Raw genomic sequence first — 21855 nt, forward strand, 5'->3', positions numbered from 1 at the left:
GTGCGCCAATTGAAGATTGCAGAAACATCTAACATTTCAGTTGGATCATGTCATGAAATCCTTACACAGCATTTTGGACTGCATATCATGGCCACCAAGTTTGTCCTGTGGCTCATGAGTCAAGATCAGAAGAAGCTCGGCAGGTCAGGTCAAATGTCAAAGCCATGCTGATAGTTTTCTTTGACTTTGAAGGATTAACTAATCTTGAATTTGTGCCACAGGGACCAACTGTTAATCAGTGGTACTATCTGGATGTATTGTGATGCTTCTGAGAAAATGTGAGAAGGAAACCGCCTGAAATGTTGCAGAACAGTTCATGGCTCTTGCATCTCATAATGCACCCATACATACATTCATCCATGTTGGTGTGTGACTATTGTACAAAAAAACGAAATCATTGTGCCCCGTGCTCTCCAGACCCGGCCTCTGTGGACTTTTTTTATTTCCGACATAGAAAACCCCATGGAAAGGATGAACATTTGTATCGATAGAGAAGATAAAAGAAAACTGCAGACAGCACTTCACACGATCCAGCAAGAGGCATACCGAGACCGCTTCTGGAAGTGGAAACGATGTTGTGGAGGAGAGTATTTTGAAGGATACCATGTACAGTAAGCAAAAGATAAACGTAGAAAAATTTTATGAACAAAACCCCAAAATTTTTAGAACAGACCTCATACATGGATAATGTCTGCAAACTGTTTAGTGTATGGTTGATTGTAAAGAAGTAATATATTAAAACTGAGTTTTAATGCATGAACAGCAAAAATTTAGTAAGTGATGAACAGTTTTGCATTCATCATTTTGTCAGGTGCGTCAGTGAGAAAAAGTTTTGTACAAGTTTGAAATTATATGTAAAATTTGTTGGAAGTTACTATATGTTCTTGCTTTCAAATAGTGGGTAAATATAGTCTGAGCGATTGATGTGCTGTGAGTTTCGCTGCCTCAAGAGATATACACAGTTTCTAACTGTAATACTTGTCTTTCTGTATTAAGCATTTAACATTAGTTTATACCTGTTATTGAGTATATTATGACAGCATTTTAAATTTGGATAATAATATATGAAGTACTGAAAAACAATTTTTGTTGATCCTTGAAGCCATTAGAGAGGTAACCTGTCAGCAGTTCTAGGCTAGACACTTGGTAATATTGATCCCTCAAGACACACACTACATGGACAATATTTCACTTACCTTACACTGTTCTTCTTTAAGACTGCTCAAATTAATGTTTTGCACTGCAGGTCCATGTACCTTCCGTGCTTACTCATTAACGGTTTTTCTGTCATTTGCTTGTCAGGCTTATTCAGTTGATATTACAGTGAAACTTCTATGTTTTATTTTTGTGCAGTCCAGACTTAAGAAATGCAGGATTGAGGAAAACATGGAATTTGGGAAAATTTTGAAACCCCCCAAAATATGAGCAAAAACACATGTAATTGGCATATATGATCAAAAATTGCAATCCTCTCCAATACTTTGTATAAAATCTGCCTAAGGAAATTAAATATACACTACAATATTTATACAATAATTTGTAGTAATGAATTTCATCAGTTCTTAAAAAATCACAGATGTGTAACAGCAAGTAAAAATTCATCAAAAAATTGAAATTGGTATCTAGATACAAGGTAACCAAGCTATTTTCCAACTTGCTGCAACAACATGTCACACATTCGAAACATGCGTTTTTGAGAGATCATCTTTTGTGCTCACCCAGAAAAAAGCACAAATTGCTGAACATGTTGAATTAAACCAAAAGCATCACACCAGCTAAACGGTTAAACATAAGCATAAATCTGGAAATCTGCTTGATGACAAACTTTGTCACCATATCTTTTGCTAGAAGATGCACTTCCTAAGCTCACCCCCTTAAAAGCGCTATTTTAGGCTTGATGAGAGAAACAGATATGTGATGAATTTACTTCCCCAGTTGTCATACAAGGTTATTAGAAGTCCGCTCTGTGAATTTCTGTACACTGTGTAAAGTGTAAATTTGAGAGAAAGCTCAGGTACTAAAGGTTTACTTCATGCCCTCTATCACTACTACCAATCTTTATGATCTACTGTGTGTGGTGCAAAGTACATATGTACATAAGTAGTGTATGTCGTTGTTGCAACTGTATTATGTCAAATTTGAGCATGAAAGTCATTGAAATGTGCTTTTGCAAGACCTTTGTTCTATTGCTGTGTGACATTCTGTCGTGGCACATCATCTGCACAAGAAGTATATTTTCAGCACTTCACAAAATGCTTTCACCCCTGCCTGCACTCCCTTCATTGGAGGGCGACTCTCCCTCTCCAAACATATAATAGGTGAGCTCATGTTACGTGTATTAGTGTAGTGTGGTGGCTGCACTGGCTGTTGGGTGAGTTAACTAGTCTCCAGCCAATAAGTGTTCACTGGCCAAAAATGGGCCAAGCATATTCTTCGAGAGACTGTGTTTGAATTTAAAAGGTTTACAACTGATATTTTTGCTGAATATAGCGTGTTGGAAGTACATACAAAAGATGAGACTGAGTTAAAAATGGCAAAACAAAAGGTGGTGGCTGGGCCGCTTTGTCACTTGGTGGCTCAGTCCGGAACACTTTGCAGTTGCATCACAATTGTGCGGTGCAGCTAAATGTTGTAATTTATGTTTGCAACACCGATTGAGGATTATGTCAGCATTTCCTCTCTCACATCTTCCCTCTCCACAATGGCTTAAAATATTCCCGTAATTCCACCACCACCTGTGGTGCGAACTATCTGTCTTTTGAGCCACTTATAACTTGTTCAGTCACATCCAGTGTCAATAGGAAGGAAACAGAATGAAGTCAACTAAGACAGTGAGTAGGAAATTAGAATGGAGGTAAAGCTTATTAGAAAGAAATGTAAAATCAAATGTAAAATTGGGGAATATTTAGCATTGATCTTATTGTCACTGGGGCTATTAATTAATGTAGTACAATTGTGGAAAATATAAAGTCAGAGAATGTGAAATCAATGTTCCACTGTATAGTTTATTCAGTGAACTCGTAATACTTATCATACTATGTTCTTTTGCTTCATTCTAAGCTCCCTTTAACTTATTTGTTTACTTTGTCCCTTGTGGCTAAAATACATAATTCATTTATTAGAGCAGTAAAGTCTCTTTCTATCACAAAAGCCTTATTTCAGTTAAGTGTAATGGTAACAGTATGAAGACTGACGTATCTGTCTGGCTGCACTTTTCTCTCTCTCTCTCTCTCTCTCTCTCTCTCTGTCTCTATGTATCCATTTGCTTGTTTTAGCACAACGTAAATAGTGTAACTAAAATTGCTTCTTGTGGTGATGGTATGTAGTGTTCACATCAGTTTTGTGCCAAATTAAAATTAATTGCATTCTCACTGCATAGTGGCCCTCAAAATATGCACCTGGTACCATAATAGCAAGAGGATTCCGAACCACCTTCTGTTCTGTCCTGCGGAGATAAATTTAAATGCTGACCACTATTATGGGCAGAGCTGCACTAAAAATGGCAGGAAGTAGGCCACTTTGTTGTGGCCATGCCTGTGCTGAAGCTGACTTGTATTGTTGTAGCGATGCCCATGCTGAAGCTTACTTGTATTGTTGTAGCCATACTTGCACTGAAGCTGACTTGTATTGTTATATACTTCTTTACCAAAAATTGATACTGAGTGAGACATTCATGTGACGCCTACACTGAAAATTCAAATGCCTGTAAGCACCACAAGACACACAGTGGCAGAGAAGAACAGTAACCTGCTTCCACTAGTCAGATGCATCTGTGCTTAATATTGTATGGGAATGTGTTGTAGCCATTATTCACATTATCTGATCACACAGTTCTCGTTTGCTCAACATACTGAGTTAAGATTATCAGATAAATTATTTCACTACTTACATCATATTCCATTTTTGATTTGAGGACAAACAAGTTTCACTCACTTTTTCGTTAATTACTCAGCAGACTCTTTCAGTGAGAGGTCTTGGACCTCCTCCAATTGTGTGTGTCCATCTGAATCATTTTATATGTATAAAGAATAATTGCATCACAACATTTTTCTTTGTGTTTTATTATTATCATTTCAGATTTATTTTAATTAACAGATAGACATCTCTCCTGAACACAGTAAAAGAATACAACTGACTTGATAACTGCAGTTAGCTATATATGAAAACTCATACAATATGTAGTTTAAACAAATACTTTTTGATTCTTTTTACAGTTAATAGTTGTTTTTTAGGCATCAGTTTGAAGCAGGAGCTTTTGCCTCATAGTTCATCTGCAGGCATGATCTGAGACATGTAACGTGCATGGAATTAAGAATAATCAATAACAAGATACAATTAAAAAGTCTATCCTGGTTCATCTGTTTTAATTTCAATTTATTTCTGTGCATGTAAATAACTTTTTTCATGTATGAGAGGCATTTGGAAATGATTTACAATTCTATTGCTTTCCAAGTATCACCTGAATATGTTCACGTCCTCTCACAGGAGATGAGCTGATTCTAGTACATGAGAAGAGACTAGATGGCAGTTGTGAACAGTGTGTACAATGAACGGACAGCACTTCTTTGTTGTTAAGTAGAGAAAGCTATGGATAAGATGGGAGGTGATTGGACAAAGATGGACTACATGGTTTTTGTGAAAGGAAGGAGTAGGAACAACTGTTATTCATAAATGTTTAACTGTGGTGTATGTTCAAGAAGCTCCTGTGCAAGAAAGTGTTTGCAACTGGATCATTGGGTTGGCTAGTGGAAGGGAATCTGCATGCAGGAATATGAGTACTGGTCATCCATTGACATTGTGGTCTCCAATGAACGTTGAGATTGTGTCTCAGTTGGTTATGGCTGATGTGCACATAATGTTTGATTATATGGAATAGCAGACATGCCTTGGATGCCCAACCCTGCACTCAATTATTAATGGTGATATCATCAACTATTGGAAATGAAGAATGAAGGTCAAGATTTTTTTTGGAGAAACTAGTGACTGGTGACAAACTGTGATGTCTCCACTTGAGAAGAAAGTCCAGTCCATGCAGCGGAAACATCCTGGGAGTCTCTGGCCTAAGAAATTTCATACTCCTCCATCTGCAGGGAAGCAGGTGATCTCTGTCTCTAGGGCACTTGCGTAAGCTAATGGACTGGCTTCAAAAAGGAACAACTGCCAATAGCAGATCTTCTTTTATGCTGGAGAACCAATACTGATATTGTGGGGAGGGGGAGGGGGGGGGGGGCACTACCTTGGGCTGCCTGTGCGTCAATATTATTATTAATCCGTAACACACATAAATTAGTATGTTATGAGCTATTGTGAGGGCACAATAAGTTGGCCACCAACCCCCAAGTGCTGTTTGTTAAAAATTGACACCATTTGGAACACTTTGTGTCAACTATTGTCTATTTGAGATAATTGCCTGACAGAGTATTGTGTTGTATGTGTGATTGAATGATTAATAACAGACCAAGAGATGAAGACACTAAGCAGATTTAGAAGGATGTAGGTTGCAGTAGTTACTGGGAGACGAAGAAGCTTGCACAAGATAGAGTAGCATGGAGAGCTGCATCAAACCAGTCTCAGGACTGAAGACCCCAATAACAACAATTATAATTATATATAAATGAGTTGTGTGGTTTACATAATGGCTGCTGATCAGTATACATTGTGCATGTCCATGTAGTGTCAGTTCTGGAAGAAACTGAAATGCCTCTTTCAAATATCTATGAGCATTCATTAATTTGAACTGTAATGATATCTGTACCTGACTAGAACACACAACTGCTCTGCTGGAAATCACTCATAACTAGAGGAGTCAATCAGCTATCAGCATTTATGGCCTAGCGTAGCCTCTGAGTGAGTTCCAGATCTCAGTGAAAATTATTAAATACATTTAGAGCTCACGGAAAAAAACCATTATCTGGCTTGAATAGAAAATGTAGCTGATCATAAAAATTCTCACCCATATAAAAGTTTATCTAGTAATTCATAGAACGTGGTATGTTTATTCCGCACAGAATGATATTCAATAGCAGGTGCTGTCTTAGTATGCCTGTATGATACACTGCTGAAGGTCTCATAGATCTTAAAATGAATAATCCAGTATCGTTAATCCCTTGAGGCTCCATGACACTGCAGCTACAGTCTTTTTGATCAATCTAAAATTTGAAATAGATTCAGCAAAAAGGTAGTGGCCAGTTAGGGACTACAGGTGTGCTATATAGCTCATTCCTTGTAGGGCTGATTACTGAAATCAGAAAGCATAAAGTTAATCTATAAGCTAACAACTGTGTTGGTGGAACATTTCTGTTTGCAATGACAAACCATATGCAAGGTCTTGTTGGTAATCAGTCCATTTTGAATGCAGCTGTATGGGCAGTTTTCTATTCTGCCTCAACTATCAGAGAATGGTATGTTCAATGACAAAGTCTCACCTTTTAAAACACTTTGTGTTTATTGTACAATAGTCAACAAAAAACAGCTCACACTTTCTATACTTGATAAAGTTTGATGCATATTCCCCTATATACTAAAATAGTTCCATAATTGGTGTGGCACATAATGCACTATAATTCTGTGTAATATTAAATGTCTTTCTTGGGTTCATAACCTTAATTGTCCCTTTTTTATGAGAATTATGTAACTTAATTATAAAATTATGCATGTCTTTTTTTTTGGCATGACAAATGATCTATTACACTCTAACCAAGTAGTGACCATGCAACTAATTTCTCTGCCCCAGATGTAAGTGGCCATCTTAGCTCATGACTAAATTCACCAGTGTCCATTAAAATTTAGCACATTTTACAATTAATGCCCCTATGAACCATGAGCCTGCCATTGCTGGGGAGGCTTGCATGCCTCAGTGATACAGATAACCATACCATAGGTGCAATCACAATGGAGATCTGTTGAGAGCTCAGACAAAAGTTTGGTTCCTAAAGACAGGCAGCAGTCTTTTCAGTAGTTGCAGGGGCAACAGTCTGGACGATTGACTGATCTGACCTTTCAACTTCAACCAAAACAGTCTTGCTCTGCTGGTATTGTGAACGGCTGAAAGCAAGAGGAAATTGCATCCTTAATTTTTTTCCGAGGGCATGCAGTTCTGCTGGATGGTTAAATGATGGCAGTATCCTCCTGGGTAAAATATTCCAGACGTAAAATAGTTCCCACTCAGATATCTGGGCAGAGACTACTCTTGAGAATGTCAGTATCAGGAGAAACGGAACTGACGTTCTATAGATTGGAGTGTGGAATGTCAGATCCATTAATTGAGCTGTTAGGTTAGAAAATGTAAGAAGGGTAGTGAATAGATTAAAGTTTGATATAGTGGGAGTTAGTGAAGTTTGGTGGCAGGAGGAACAGGCCTTCATGTCAGGTGAGTATAGTTTTATGAATACACACCAAATAGGGATAATGTGGGAGTAGCTTTAATAATGAACAAAAAAATAGGAACATGGATAAGCTACTATGAACAGCATAGTGAACACATTATTATAGCCAAGATAGAACATGAAGACCACACCTTTCACAATAGTACAAGTTTATATGCCAACTAGCTATGCAGATAATGAAGAGATTGGAGAAATGTATGATGAGATAAAAGAAAGTAAAAAATTTAATGATAGATAATAGGCATATATGAACTGGGAGAAAGGAATGAAAGAGGAAGCCTCCTGATAGAATTTTGCACAGAGCCTAATTTTATCATAGGTAACAGTTTAAGAATCACGAAGGAAGGTTGTATATGTGGAAGAGACCTGGAGACACTGGAAGATTACAGATTAATTATTAAGGGGCAGATGTGGACTCTGACCACAATTTATTGGTTATGAACTGTAGATTAAAACTGAAGAAACTGCAAAAAGGTAGGAATTTAAGGAGATAGAACCTGGATAAACTGAAAGAACCAGAGATTGTAGAGAGTTTCAGAGGGAGCATTAGGGCATGATTGATAAGAACAGTGGAAAGGAATACATTATAAGAATAATGGTTGGCTTTGAGAGATGAAATAGTGAAGCCAGCAGAGGATCAAGTAGGTAAAAAGAAGAGGGTTAATAGAAGTCCTTGGGTAATGCAAGAGACATTAAATTTAATTGATGAAAGAAGAAAACATAGAAATGTAGTAAATGAAGCAGGCGAAAGGGAAACAAATGTCTAAAAAATGAGGGTGACAGGAAGTGCAAAATGGCTAACCTGACTAGAAGAAGGGATCAGTTCATAAAACACTTTCTGAGACCTCAAGGGACCACTAATTTAGCATCGGAGGGAAGTGTTGGAGATAAAAATCATAGAGGAAGGCCAAGATAGGAATACAATAAGCAGATTCAGAGGGATGTAGGTTGCAGTAGTTAGTCGGAGATGAAGATGCTTGCACAGGATACAGTAGCATGGATAGCTGATCCAAACCAGTCCTCAGACTGAAGACCACAACAACAACAACCACAACAATATTAATGTCTCTGTAAGCATTGTTGTTTGTTACTGTGAAGGAAAACTACAGTCTTAAGATGCTCTTACTTTAATTTACGTTTTTGGATTGAGCTGTTAATTGCTTGATGGAAATTACTGTAAATACGTATGAGAACAGCAGACTGCACAGATACTTAATGTGGCACACATGCTGCCCAAGGTCTGCAGTTTGATGACCACTGATTGAGATGCAGGATTCAGGAAAGGCAACAGCGAAAATATTTGAAAGTGGCCCTTCCAACCTGAAAATGTGTGGCCTCATGCCAGCAAAGCCATGACAATAGAATTGACATCACCGGCATTCATTGTTGTGCCACACTCACTTTATTCACTGAATCTCGGTCCATCTGATTATGTTTCATTTGATAACATGATGGATGCGCTGTGAGGTGAAAGACTCAACAAGAACAAAGAATTTCAGGCAGGTACCTATGAGTGAGTATATAGTATCCCCAACAGTGGCTCTATGATGCAGTAATGAGTATGCCAGGTTGGTGGCAGTGGTATATTAATATCAGTGGAATGAATATGGAGAGATTTCATCAACACTGACTACAGTTCATTAATAAATAAGGTACAAAACCCACTATTGTAAATCATTTCTGGAATGTCCCTCGTAGATATTATAATAATGAAAATTTCAAGATGTATATTACACATAAAAACTGACACTGACTACCATCTTTTTTTTTTTTTTTACAGGGAATGTGGGTAGTGCTTAATCTCATTTAAAAACACACACACACATTTGTGTGTGTGCACTTGTTTATGTATAGTGTGGTAATAGTTCAGAGATGTGTAGTATAAAAGGCTGAAATCTTCCACTCAGTTATTAAAAGAATGAAAGAAATGCAGTGTGCACAAAAAAGTCACTCAAAGAATAAAGCAAAAACAATTTAAGCTTCCAGAAAATAGCTTTTGCACAACAATAGAACACATAAAAATAATTTTCATGTCACTTTTTCTCAATGTATAGAAGTCAGAGGGAACCAGGTACTCAGGTTCAAATGTTCAACAGGTTCCTCTCAGATACAAATCAAGAAGTTTAGATTCCCTACCAATTGAGAACTTGCCTCATTAGCCAAAACTATGAGATCTTTGATTAATTGTATTCAGTGACTGAGAATTCCTGTTATCTACATGACAAATAGTTATTTCACTGTAAAGAAGTAGTATGTTGTTAATAGGTGTCTGATGTTGTAGAAGTACCATTGGTAACTATTTTCTTTGAAAAATATAATGGTATACTTGTACGTATTACATTACCAGATGCAGATAAACAGAAGACTTATACAAAGTAGCAACTTTTCTGCTGATTTACTTAATTACATTTTGCTTCCATAAATAGCATTAAGCAGAGTAATGATAGTTTATTGTTAATGTGGTTTTAAAGATTCCTTTTTTTATTAATGTATACCATGAATCATATCACATTGCTCAAACCTTTCCATCTTGATGATATCTTGAAACACAATGAATGAATGACACCTGAATGAATGCATGTATGAAGATGAAGTGTGGTGTTTATATTGAAGTTGGAAGGAAAGTGAAAACTGGGATGTGAGTTTATTTGATCTTTTTGTGTGTCTTTTGTATTAAAGCAAGAAGAAGAATTAAAGCTCAAAAAGTTGTTTATTTACTTTTTAAGTGTGTCTTTGCACTATCCACCATTAATCTACAAATGTGTGCTTGCCTGTCCCTATTTACTGTATTTATATTATAATATTTATTGTCTTTCCTTCTCTTGCACTTTTAGTATTGCAAGTTTAAGAAATATTTTCATTGAATTGTGCAAATCAAAATATCCTGCAAGGGATGTTTGTGTAAGTGTGAAAATGATAATTTTGTAGACTTTTACATGCATGTATACACAATTTTAAAGTACAATAATAATATAAAAGCACACAAGAAAAGTGTACACATTAGAGGTAAAATATATTACTTGACTCAGTTCCACTAATTTTCTATTTCAACAGACTGAAAGCAATTGCTGAAGATTCTTCATCTCATCAACAGCCAAGGAAAAGAAGCAATTCCTTGCCAATACCCAAAATTGAAGTATCTCTGTACCAAAGTCCAGAACTCAAAAAGAGAGAATCAAAAGATTTAATAGAAGTTCCTGATATAAAAGATGTGTCTCTGCTGACAGGTGAGGAAAAAAGTTAGTATTATAATAATCATGTAGAAATATTGAATCACTGTGCAGGTTGTTAATTAATTGCATTTAAGCATTTGAAGAAAGTGGTTAAATTATTCAAGTCCCAGGTGTGTGCTCATTTGCATCTCCTACTCTGGGGAGGTTCACATAACAGCAACTCTTAATGCATATTACCACTGTCTCCAGGAGCTAAGGCCTGACTATCCATTCCATATTGTTGTTATTTCATCATAGATGTTCCATTGTTTGAAGACTTGGGTTTAACATTCAATGTACAATTGATGAGAGGTAATTGACAAGTTAAGCAAGACCTTCTTATGGGACTGTCTGAGTGGTGGAAGTCAACATCCAGGAAGGTTGCATGCTGGATTGAGGAAGACTGAGTAATAGGATAGGAAGAAAATGTTGAGCCTGTGGAGGAATGAGGATATTATGAAAAGGGTGACACATCCAGATGCTGATAGGCACAGTGAAAAGACTGTTGCACACCTGGTTTTCACCCAAAGCCATCTTCACATTCTGGCCAAAGTGGCCAGGGGAGATCAGCCATGTATGTGTGAGGTGTGGTTGCTTATGTGAAATGTGTGTGTTTTCTTTCCTTTCCTGAAGAAGGCTGTGGCTGAAAGCATATATGTAACAGTCTTTTCATTGTGCCTGTTTGCAACCCAACCTATTATCTGTACAGTGAGTATCAGTCTGTCCTTGGCATAATAGTGTTGATATATCAACCAGGGCTTTCTGTTTTTGAGGAATAAGGGTAGAGTGTCATGGTTCTGGGTCCACGTAATGAAGATATCATCAATGAACTGAAGAAGCAACTGGATGACAAGGAAGGTTTTTTCTAGATAGCCCATAGACAGACAAGCAAATAAATTTCCATGTGAGCACCCCTGGCCATGCTATGGAAACGATAAAGAAATGGTGGTGAATTTAGAGTTGGGTGGTCACTAAGAGAGGTTGCCAAGGCATTGAGATATGGGATATTGATGTACAGAAGGTAGCTTCAACAATGACAGGCAAGTATCCAAGTAGTAATTAGGAGGAGATGGTTGCGACGAGATGAAGGGTTTTTTTAGACCTTTGATATTGGGCACTTCGCTGCAGGCAGTGAGATGAGGGTGTTGGTCAAAAAGAACCAAAATTATTTATGTGAGTGCACAGTAACCAGTTACAGTGGGGTATCCAGTAGAACAAGATGGATCTGGAGGAGAGGTTCTGTATTGGACCTAGTAAAAGGAGTAGTGGCTGGACGTTGTGCTGGATGTTTCAGATGGAACCAAAGTGACAGGTCTCATAGGCATAAGAGTCAGGCAGCTGTTGAACTCCTTCAGTGAGTCAGTCACTGTGGTTCATCATGATAGAGGAGGAGTTTTTGTCTACAGGGAGTATGATTAAGTCAGGATCCACTTGAATGTTGTGGGTAGCTGCACTTTCCTCAGCCAAAAGGTTTGTGTTCTTAAGAAGGGGGCTATTAAAGGAGGGTGTGGCCAAGTTTGAGGTAAGGAATTCCTGTAAGGTGACTGGAGAGTTGTTGGATGAGAGGATGTGAATAAGAAGAAGTAAAGCCATGAGTGTGTGAGATGTTGATGTACATTAATTAGCATCCACAGTTATGAGCAAGACTCTACTACCCAGTATGTTATTAACTGGACCACATTAACTACTTCCTTCTCAAGGGCTGTGACTAACTGTCGTCAGGCCAAAAAATGAAAAACATACTCCCTCTATCATCCACACCTCTCCGAAAATGGTATTCTGTGGCCCACCCTATCTATGAAATATCTTGATCCGTCCTCATGTGTACTTACTTCTAACTCCATACCATCTGGATCATATCCCTGGGGAAAATTAAACTGCAAGATTTGTCCTGTGTGTCCACTCAGCATGTCCTGTGCTAGTGCTGTCACACACATACATAGTCTTTTATAGCAGGCCCACTTGTGAAAGGAGTTATGTCATATATAAACCACCAATCATCAGTGTGCCAAATAATTGCCACCACAGAACTGTTGTCAAGAGCAAATTTGACTACCCAGTGACAGAACACACAGCTGAGTACACCATGCCCAACTTCAGTGACTGGTTCAAAACATCTGAATTCTTGTTCCCAGACACCTTGGAGTTAACAACTTGCAACACTTTCAGGTAAAGAACTCCTTCACAATTGACATATTCATATTGGGTGGACCTTAGCTGTAGTTATTCCTCAGAAAGGCAAAATTTTGCACCTCATATAACTTAAACCTTCTCTAATATAAAAAGAACAGTGTGTTCAAAATTTGTACTCAATTGGATAACTGTTGAATTAACCACAAAAACATTGAAATATAGTTAATATTATAAACAGTGATTAATTACATTCAAAAGTGGCATATCCTTCCACATCTACACTATACCCTGTTTTATTCTAAACAAATTATAGAGATACATGAAGGCCGCAACAGCTTTAATTATACATCATTCTGAATTAAATTTTCCAAAACTTCATGAAAAATGTGGAAAATTATGTATTTAATGATAATTCACTAAACTTCTATTGGAGAGACTCATTTTTGTATACAGATTCATTGCCAGGTGTTCAGTATCATCTCTTAAATATGCCGTTAATATGTAAACCCCATTTCCATAGCCAATATTGCACCTATCAACAACTTGAGAGGGAATGGGAGCAAACATTGTGCAAAGTATGTCACCTTGCTGGAACAGTTGTTGCTAATCTTTATGAAACAGTGATAGGTTACCAGCATCACTGCTTTCTTCTGTTTTTGTTGGTGAAACCTTTGTTTTTAATGTAACAAAAGCTGATGAGTGGCAAAATGTTTTTCCATTTGGATCTACACCAAACAGGAAGACTTGCTATAATTTTTGGCATTGAAACATTAGGAAATTCTTATCTTTCTCTTTTCTTACCTGTTTATGAGCTACCAGTGTAATAAACATAATTGTCCATCAATTACCTGAAAGTATCATAGTAGTCAGTGTTTCTAGTAGGAATTTTACAAAAAATTTGAAACTTTTTGAATTACTAATGTTGCGCTTTCCTTCATCGGAAGCTTTGTGTCTCTCAGATTGTAGAAGAAAATGTTTAAAAGTTATCAATTTGAAGATAGTGGGCTCTAGTGATTTGATTGAAAATGTAGTGTACTGGAGAAACATCAAAGTGTTTTCTTTATTCCGTAATGACTACCAGAAGAGGTTGGTGCCATTTTGTTTGTCTATAAAGGACATGTTGCAGAAGACCCTTCACACCAGCACAACAAATGGTATGAAATAGAAATTGAAAAATCATTTTTGAAAGATAATTGTTCAAGATAACTTTATCTTGGGTTACATGGGTTACAAAATAAGTAAACCATCCACATAACATTATAAAAAATACACATATGACAAAATTAATTCGTCAAATAATAATAGTGATATAAGTCCAATAAGTTTCTCTAAAGATATTTACACAAAAAAAGCAAGTTACATAATTTGCATAGAGAACATTTGATGATTTTTCACACTAATGTAGTAACAGCAAATCTTAATATTACACATTAATTAAATTACTGAAAACTCATGTTAATTCCCATTACATTATGTCTACAAGTGATTGTTAATGAAATATTAAAAAAAAAAAAAAAAGAAAGAAAAAGAAAACAGTCTATCCGAAAGAAACGACATGAGTAGACATTTTCAATTTTAATGTCACTGTGAATATCATTGGAGTTGTCTGAGTAAGCTAAAATTTTGCATATATCTTTTCTTAGTCAGTTGGGACAAAATACAGGTATGATAAATGTATAGAAAGTCGGAAAAATATGAGTGAGCCTCACATGCATGCACGCACCGGCACATGCTAGCTATAAACATTTTGCTAAATGCTACAATTTGGCTATTAATTGTCTGTGGTTTTGTCACCCTGGCCTCAGTCCCATGGGTGATTTTCTTCTGTCTCTTTCCCTTTGTTTGCCATATGAGAGAATATCTCATTTAAAAACTGTTGATGTTATTGTTACCTGTGCCATAGTTTAGTGACCTACTACTTATAAAACCATAGTTTTTCTATGTAATATTTTTTGCATATTATTTGGTAACTATAATTGTAGATGAATATCACAACAATAACTTGCTATAACAATCATAGTTGATTTTGTTCGAATTGCAAAAATGTTAATGTCAGTGATATCAATATGTGTTGTATATATTACATGTATAATTAAGAGTGGTAAACAAATTGATTAGTGGTTGTATAATTGAACATTCCAGAATCACCATACTTTGGTCGGAAACAAGTTGATGAGCAAAGTCCTCACGTCAGGCGAGCTAGTGAAAAAGTAAAAAAGAAGAAGAAGATGGCAGATTTGAAAGCATTTGTTGAAACAAAATTGTTGTCAAAGTCTGAAAAAACGTTAGAAAAGATTGGTCGTGATGAATCAAAGTCCTTGTTTGATCACGTAGGTATCTTAATTCTCATGAACAATCAGTCTGGACAGACCTATTTATATATTTTTTTCATTCCATAGATCATAGTGAGGATACCCCATGGATGTTAATTACAAATAATGTGTTTTACCTGGTTAAGGCTTCCTAATATTTTCTGAAAGAAAAGGAAAATCTGGGATGTAATGTTACAACATTACAAGTTAAGGGGCTGGTTCTATGCTACAATAAACTTTTTAAAAATATGTAAAAAGGCAAGTTAACACTCACTAAAGGCTATCAAAGCATTGCGTATCACTGGCTGGTAGGGGAGTTAGTCAGAAAAATGGTAACAAACCACATAAAGGAAGAAGCATTGAACAACATACACTGGAACAAAACCATATATAAAATCTTAACAGGATAAAAACGGGGGATAAAAGTATGAAGGCAGATATAAAGCCTAAAGTAATCAGAACGTCTAGGTGAAGAACAGTGTCAAGCCACACATATATCAAATGACCTGGATATCATGTTATTAAACGGTCTAATAGATTAGCCACATTGAAACTTGAGTGCAGAGGAAAACAATGTTGCCCACGCTAGTGGGGCAGTACAACAATACTAGGTGCCATTGTTAGTAAAAATTCAACTAATCTGGGTGAAGACAATAAGAAGTAGTGGCTGCAGACAATGAGTAAAAGTGACTAGATAGCACTTTAATTAAAATACATGCTAGCATGTAGGTTTGGAGGAAAGGTTAGCTACTGAATTAGGGTGTTGTGGTTCCAGATTGTCCAACGGCCAGCTTCACACGTCCGTCCACATCAAACCCACCAATAAGCAACAGTACCTGCATTATGACAGCTGCCACCCATTCCACATCAAACGGTCCCTTCCTTACAGCTTAGGTCTTCGTGGCAAACGAATCTGCTCCAGTCCGGAATCCCTGGACCATTACACCAACAACCTGACAACAGCTTTCGCATCCCGTAACTACCCTCCCGACCTGGTACAGAAGCAAATAACCAGACCCACTTCCTCATCCCCTCAAACCCAGAACCTCCCACAGAAGAACCACAAAAGTGCCCCACTTGTGACAGGATACTTTCCGGGACTGGACCAGACTCTGAATGTGGCTCTCCAGCAGGGATACGACTTCCTCAAATCCTGCCCTGAAATGAGATCCATCCTTCATGAAATCCTCCCCACTCCACCAAGAGTGTCTTTCCGCCGTCCACCTAACCTTCGTAACCTGTTAGTTTATCCCTATGAAATCCCCAAACCACCTTCCCTAACCTCTGGCTCCTATCCTTGTAACCGCCCCCGGTGTAAAACCTGTCCCATGCACCCTCCCACCACCACCTACTTCAGTCCTGTAACCCGGAAGGTGTACACGATCAAAGGCAGAGCCACGTGTGAAAGCACACACGTGATTTACCAACTGACCTGCCTTCACTGTGATGCATTCTATGTGGGAATGGCCAGCAACAAACTGTCCATTTGCATGAATGGACACAGGCAGACAGTGTTTGTTGGTAACGAGGATCACCCTGTGGCTAAACATGCCTTGGTGCACGGCAAGCACATCTTGGCACAGTGTTACGCCGTCTGGGTTATCTGGATACTTCCCACCAACACCAACCTATCCGAACTCCGAAGATGGGAACTTGCTCTTCAATATATCCTCTCTTCCCGTTACCCACCAGGCCTCAATTTCCACTAATTTCAAGTTGCCGCCACTCATACCTCACCTGTCATTCAACAACATCTTTGCCTCTGCACTTCCGCCTCGACTGACATCTCTGCCCAAACTCTTTGTCTTTAAATATGTCTGCTTGTGTCTGTATATGTGTGGATGGATATGTGTGTGTGTGCGAGTGTATACCCGTCCTTTTTTCCCCCTAAGGTAAGTCTTTCCGCTCCCGGGATTGGAATGACTCCTTACCCTCTCCCTTAAAACCCACATCTTTCGTCTTTCCCTCTCCTTCCCTCTTTCCTGATGAGGCAACAGTTTGTTGCGAAAGCTTGAATTTTGTGTGTATGTTTGAGTTTGTTTGTGTGTCTATCGACCTGCCAGCGCTTTCGTTTGGTAAGTCACATCATCTTTGTTTTTAGATATATTTTTCCCACGTGGAATGTTTCCCTCTATTATATCAATAACTAATCACTATGTTAGCTGAAGTAATAATGAAGGAATAGGTACAGGCTCACAGCTGTAAAAAACAATTGAAGAGTAGAAGACAGTGTTATTTGTAGTTAGCGCACTTTATACATAGTCACGCCTGCACAAGGGTTAAGTTATTTAAGGTCAGAGAAAGATGACGACTAGCTTTCAAGTGTTTGGTAAATGCTGAGTGGTGAATGAGCTGACTTTGAATAAATAAATAATTGAATAAATGTTTGGAGAATCTCATCTTGAACATCCTACCTGTTTGCCCATGTAGACTATATCATACTCACTGCACTGAATCATGTATACCCTGAAACAGATATGGTTGTTGATTATAAATACAACAATTTTGCAGTTTGTTGTCCTGTTCTCTTTGTTCACTTAGTTTTGTTCTGGTGTCTTTTGTTTGATGGTTTTTTTTTTATTTAGATGGTTTATTACCATCTTTCTGACTTACCTCCATACCAGCCGATTATGCGTAATTCTTTGATAGTCTTTCATGAGTGTTAATTTGCCTTTTTAAACTTTTTTTTTAATAAACGTCATGAAAGGAGTAAAAGGAGTTGGTCACCATTAAGTACTTACGTGTAACTCTGATGTTTATATCAAACATATTTTGACTTAGACAGGTGATTACTATTATGTATAGTTATGTAAGTGCTTTGTTTGAAGTTTCAAATAAAAGTAGCAATAATAGCAGATAAAAGTAGCAATAATAGCAGAAGAAGAAAAAAAATGGCTTTTATCAACTATTTGTTTTTTTTTCCTAATATACAGAAACATACATGTAGTGTATTTTATAAGTAATTCTTTGGTTTGTGTAGTCTGCTTGTGTTGTGCATTGCTCATCCTTTTCTTTTCTTATTCTGAAATGAGAGTAGAGGCTATTCCAGGTCCAACATTGGGCTCAAGTATGACTCCCATGATCCCAAAAATGGTCCGTGATCACTATCACCAAGCATCACTTCTACTTTCAGAGAAGCACAGATCTTGGTGTAGGTTGACAGGCTTGCTAAAAGGAAGACGATGTCTAAAAGTTCCAGCCTACTCTGAAGTTAATTTACAACATTTTCTGACGGTTGTAAGCTGCATTTATAGTAAATGGAGATCCTACACATTATTTTATATGTAGATGGTTTCCCTGGTATGTGCTGTGTATGTGTCGATTGTGCCACTGCTATGTTTGCAAACACATAGTCACAATGAGATTTTCACTCTGCAGCGGAGTGTGCGCTGATATGAAACTTCCTGGCATATTAAAACTGTGTGCCGGACTGAGACTCGAACTCGGGTCCTATGCCTTTCGCGGGCAAGTGCTCTACCATCTGAGCTACCCAAGCACGACTCACGCCCCGTCCTCACAGCATTACTTCTGCCAGTACCTCGTCTCCTACCTTCCAAACTTTACAGAAGCACTCCTGTGAACCTTGCAGAACTAGCACTCCTCAAAGAAAGGATATTTTGCAGACATGGCTTAGCCGCAGCCTGGGGGATGTTTCCAGAATGAGATTTTCACTCTGCAGCAGAGTGTGCGGTGATATGAAACTTCCTGGCAGATTAAAACTGTGTGCCAGACCGAGACTCGAACTCGGGACCTTTGCCTTTCGTGAGCACATACTATAAAGTTTGGATGGTAGGAGACGAGGTACTGGCAGAAGTAATGCTGTGAGGATGGGGCATGAGTCTTGCTTGGGTAGCTCAGTTGGTAGAGCTCTTGCCCGCAAAAGGCAAAGGTCCCAAGTTCAAGTCTTGGTCCGGCACACAGTTTTAATCTGCCAGGAAGTTTCACATTGTCATAATGATCAACAGCCGTCAATATAACCTGCCATACCTTTATTTTAGGCAGTGTTGTATCTTGATAAGTACAAGAACAGCATTTATTAAGAACACTCAAATGGAATGTAGAACTCTGGCATAACTGAGTACAAATAGTGGTTCCTGGAACAGGTAACTTCCAATAACTAAGTTCCCAACCTGACATATAGTACAAGTCATACTTTCTCTTATAAGCCCATATTTCCCAAGTTATGTGATGAGATGACTTCCTAAAGGTCTACTGTAATGGTGGTGATACCGCTCATTGATGGCTCCTATAGGTGGTAACTCATGGCTTCTTAATAAAGATTCCAACAGTGCACTGATCGTGCCATGCAGAAGGCAAATGGAGTTGGTTATAGTATCATGCCAATGAGTACACTGCTGCCAGCTGGGAGACATAACATTCCTCCCTCTCATGGGACGGGAACTAAGGGACCTTCAGCAGGATCTGGAACTGCAAAAGTCCGTCTAGCGCAAGTTGTCGTTTAACATAGTAAGCTGCTGTCTAGGGTCAGTAAAGCAATGAAATGTCCCCTTTCTCCCTGCTGGAGACAGGATGATGGTGCCTGGAATTGAGAAGGCCCCTAGAGATGGGAGGAGACTAAAGGAACCAATGCATAAGTGTAAGTCAGTGGTGGAAAGGCAGGTGGTGCACTCGGGCCAGCCCACTCATGGCAGCAAAGGGGCAGCAAAGGCCCAGGTTGACTGCTGCTGCTGCTGCTGCTGTAGCAAAAGAGGGGAAATGGGAACACTAGGAGTATTGCTGTAGTGGAGCACAGATCCAGACGGAAAGCCCAGCCAATGGAGGCCATGAGACTCTCCTAGTGGCAAAGTGTCTCCAAGAGAAGGGAGCATGGAAGGAGAGTGGAACCAAGGAATGCTGTCCAACTGAAGAACAACAGCAGAAGGACTCTGTGGGCCAACTGAGGTGCATGGCAGTGGTATAAACTATTGGCTGTGTCAGTCAACAAAGAATTCCACAGCATGAAGTGAGCATCAGAGTCTGACATGATGGGTGGGAAAGGCTGTACATTGCGTAGATTTGTTTTCTCAGGGACCCCACTGGAGTGGAAGGGAAGCTGATACCCTGGTGCCAGCAGCTCCAGTACAGGTGAGGAAGGATGACATTGGGCACCACCATTGGCCACCTGGATGTGGGTACGTGATGTGGGTACATGAACTGCGGACACAAAAATAGGAACATTGGAAAAGATCAAGGCTCAAAATGTCAGCTGAAGTAAATTGTGTCAGTGTATTCTACATACTAATGATAACTACTGTGAAGGGGCACTGCATGGTTATTATAGTTTTTGAGAATACCGGAACAGAGCAGTTGCAGAGAACCAAGTGAAGCATCAATATCTGCATTAATACTAAATGTAGAAGACCCAGTATTTGAAATTTAACAATATGTCCATCACTGCCCAAATCCACAAAAATCACATCACCAAAATGTTCAAGAACTGAGACCACATTATTCTGGATAGAACTGAAAGGAGAACAAATAGTTCTATTGTTATCCTCATTATGTGTGAAAGAAGTTGTTGTAGAAGGAACATTGTGAGCAGTATCACAAGTAGAACTGCATAATTGAATTTAATGTATCTTATTTTCAAAGTCATTGGTATAAGAATCAGTTTCTCAAGCCTGATTGGGTGAATCACATAGAATAATTGGATCACCTGTAATGCTGGTAGCCCACGCCTGGGTTCCCGGGTTCGATTCCCGGCGGGGTCGGGGATTTTCTCTGCCTCGTGATGACTGGGTGTTGTGTGATGTCCTTAGGTTAGGTAGGTTTAAGTAGTTCTAAGTTCTAGGGGACTGATGACCATAGATGTTAAGTCCCATAGTGCTCAGAGCTATTTTGAATGCTGGTAGGATTGGTGTGACACAGTTTTTGTAAACATCTTGAACTTAGTGAGCCTGTCTTATAGGCATCTGAAAGGACAAGATGGTGTGTCAAGGTGGATGAAGCACTGGTCACAGGCTTTGATGGGCAATGACAGATTATTGTAAGCAACAAGTGCTGTGGCACAGCCCAAGGTTATGGTTGTTAGTGACCAGTGGTTCTGAGGCATATCACGATGTCTAGATGGCAGACGATCGTCTGGAGGGGGGGGGGGCAGATCCTGAGGTGCGGCCCAAGGTCTGCATGTCTGGCACTGATGACCCAACCATTGACTTGTCAGGAATGGTAGGATGCTGGAAACACTGAAATAGTTGCATTGAAATACCTTTGCAGAGCTTTGAGCCTATTGAAAAGCACACACCACTGGTAAACATTCATTTAATGTGGGGTTGTTCAAGTGAAGGAGGTCATCCAGGAACCCTGAGTCCTGAGCATGACCAAGCAACATGTCTCTGACTGCAGAATCTGTGTAAGACAGCGCACAGTTTGGATTTTCACATATAACATGGGTTATACTGTGCAAGGAGGTGACATTCATTCAGTAGGTGATTGTCCAGCTTGCTCATAAGTATGAAAAAACGTGTGGCAAGTTGCCACAGCAGGAAGGTTATCCTGAAAATATACGTGCATAGTTTAATGTTTCACTTGGATGGTTACCCATAAAAAAGTGCTTTGCAAGTTCAAATGCAGTACACAAGTGGTGGGCACAAAAAATGCACACTTCTTTAAATCATCCTAAGATCCATAAGCTACCGAAATGTTGTTCCAAGCGGCCACAAAGGTGGTCCACTGGTTCGACATTGGGTTGAAGGGGGAGAGAACAGGGAGGGACCCCAAACATCTAGTTTGTGCTGAGACTCATCCTCCAAGTGCTGTAGCAGGCAGCCCAGAGCAGCTGCCAATGTGTCCAGTGTAGTTTGCAAGGACTGG

At 38.8% G+C, this 21855-nt stretch overlaps 1 protein-coding gene across 1 annotated transcript in view; it reads left to right on the top strand.

Moving 5' to 3' along the window:
• Positions 1-21855, top strand: part of LOC124619340 (protein unc-80 homolog) — a 905779-nt gene that overhangs the window by 230954 nt on the left and 652970 nt on the right. Inside the window, exons 13-14 of the mRNA XM_047145658.1 lie at positions 10440-10612; positions 14873-15060. Of these exons, the coding sequence (XP_047001614.1) occupies positions 10440-10612; positions 14873-15060 (361 nt within the window). The remainder of the gene's footprint in view (positions 1-10439; positions 10613-14872; positions 15061-21855) is intronic.

The sequence above is a fragment of the Schistocerca americana genome, chromosome 6 (assembly GCF_021461395.2).
Source record: "Schistocerca americana isolate TAMUIC-IGC-003095 chromosome 6, iqSchAmer2.1, whole genome shotgun sequence".
NCBI classification, from domain to species: domain Eukaryota; kingdom Metazoa; phylum Arthropoda; class Insecta; order Orthoptera; family Acrididae; genus Schistocerca; species Schistocerca americana.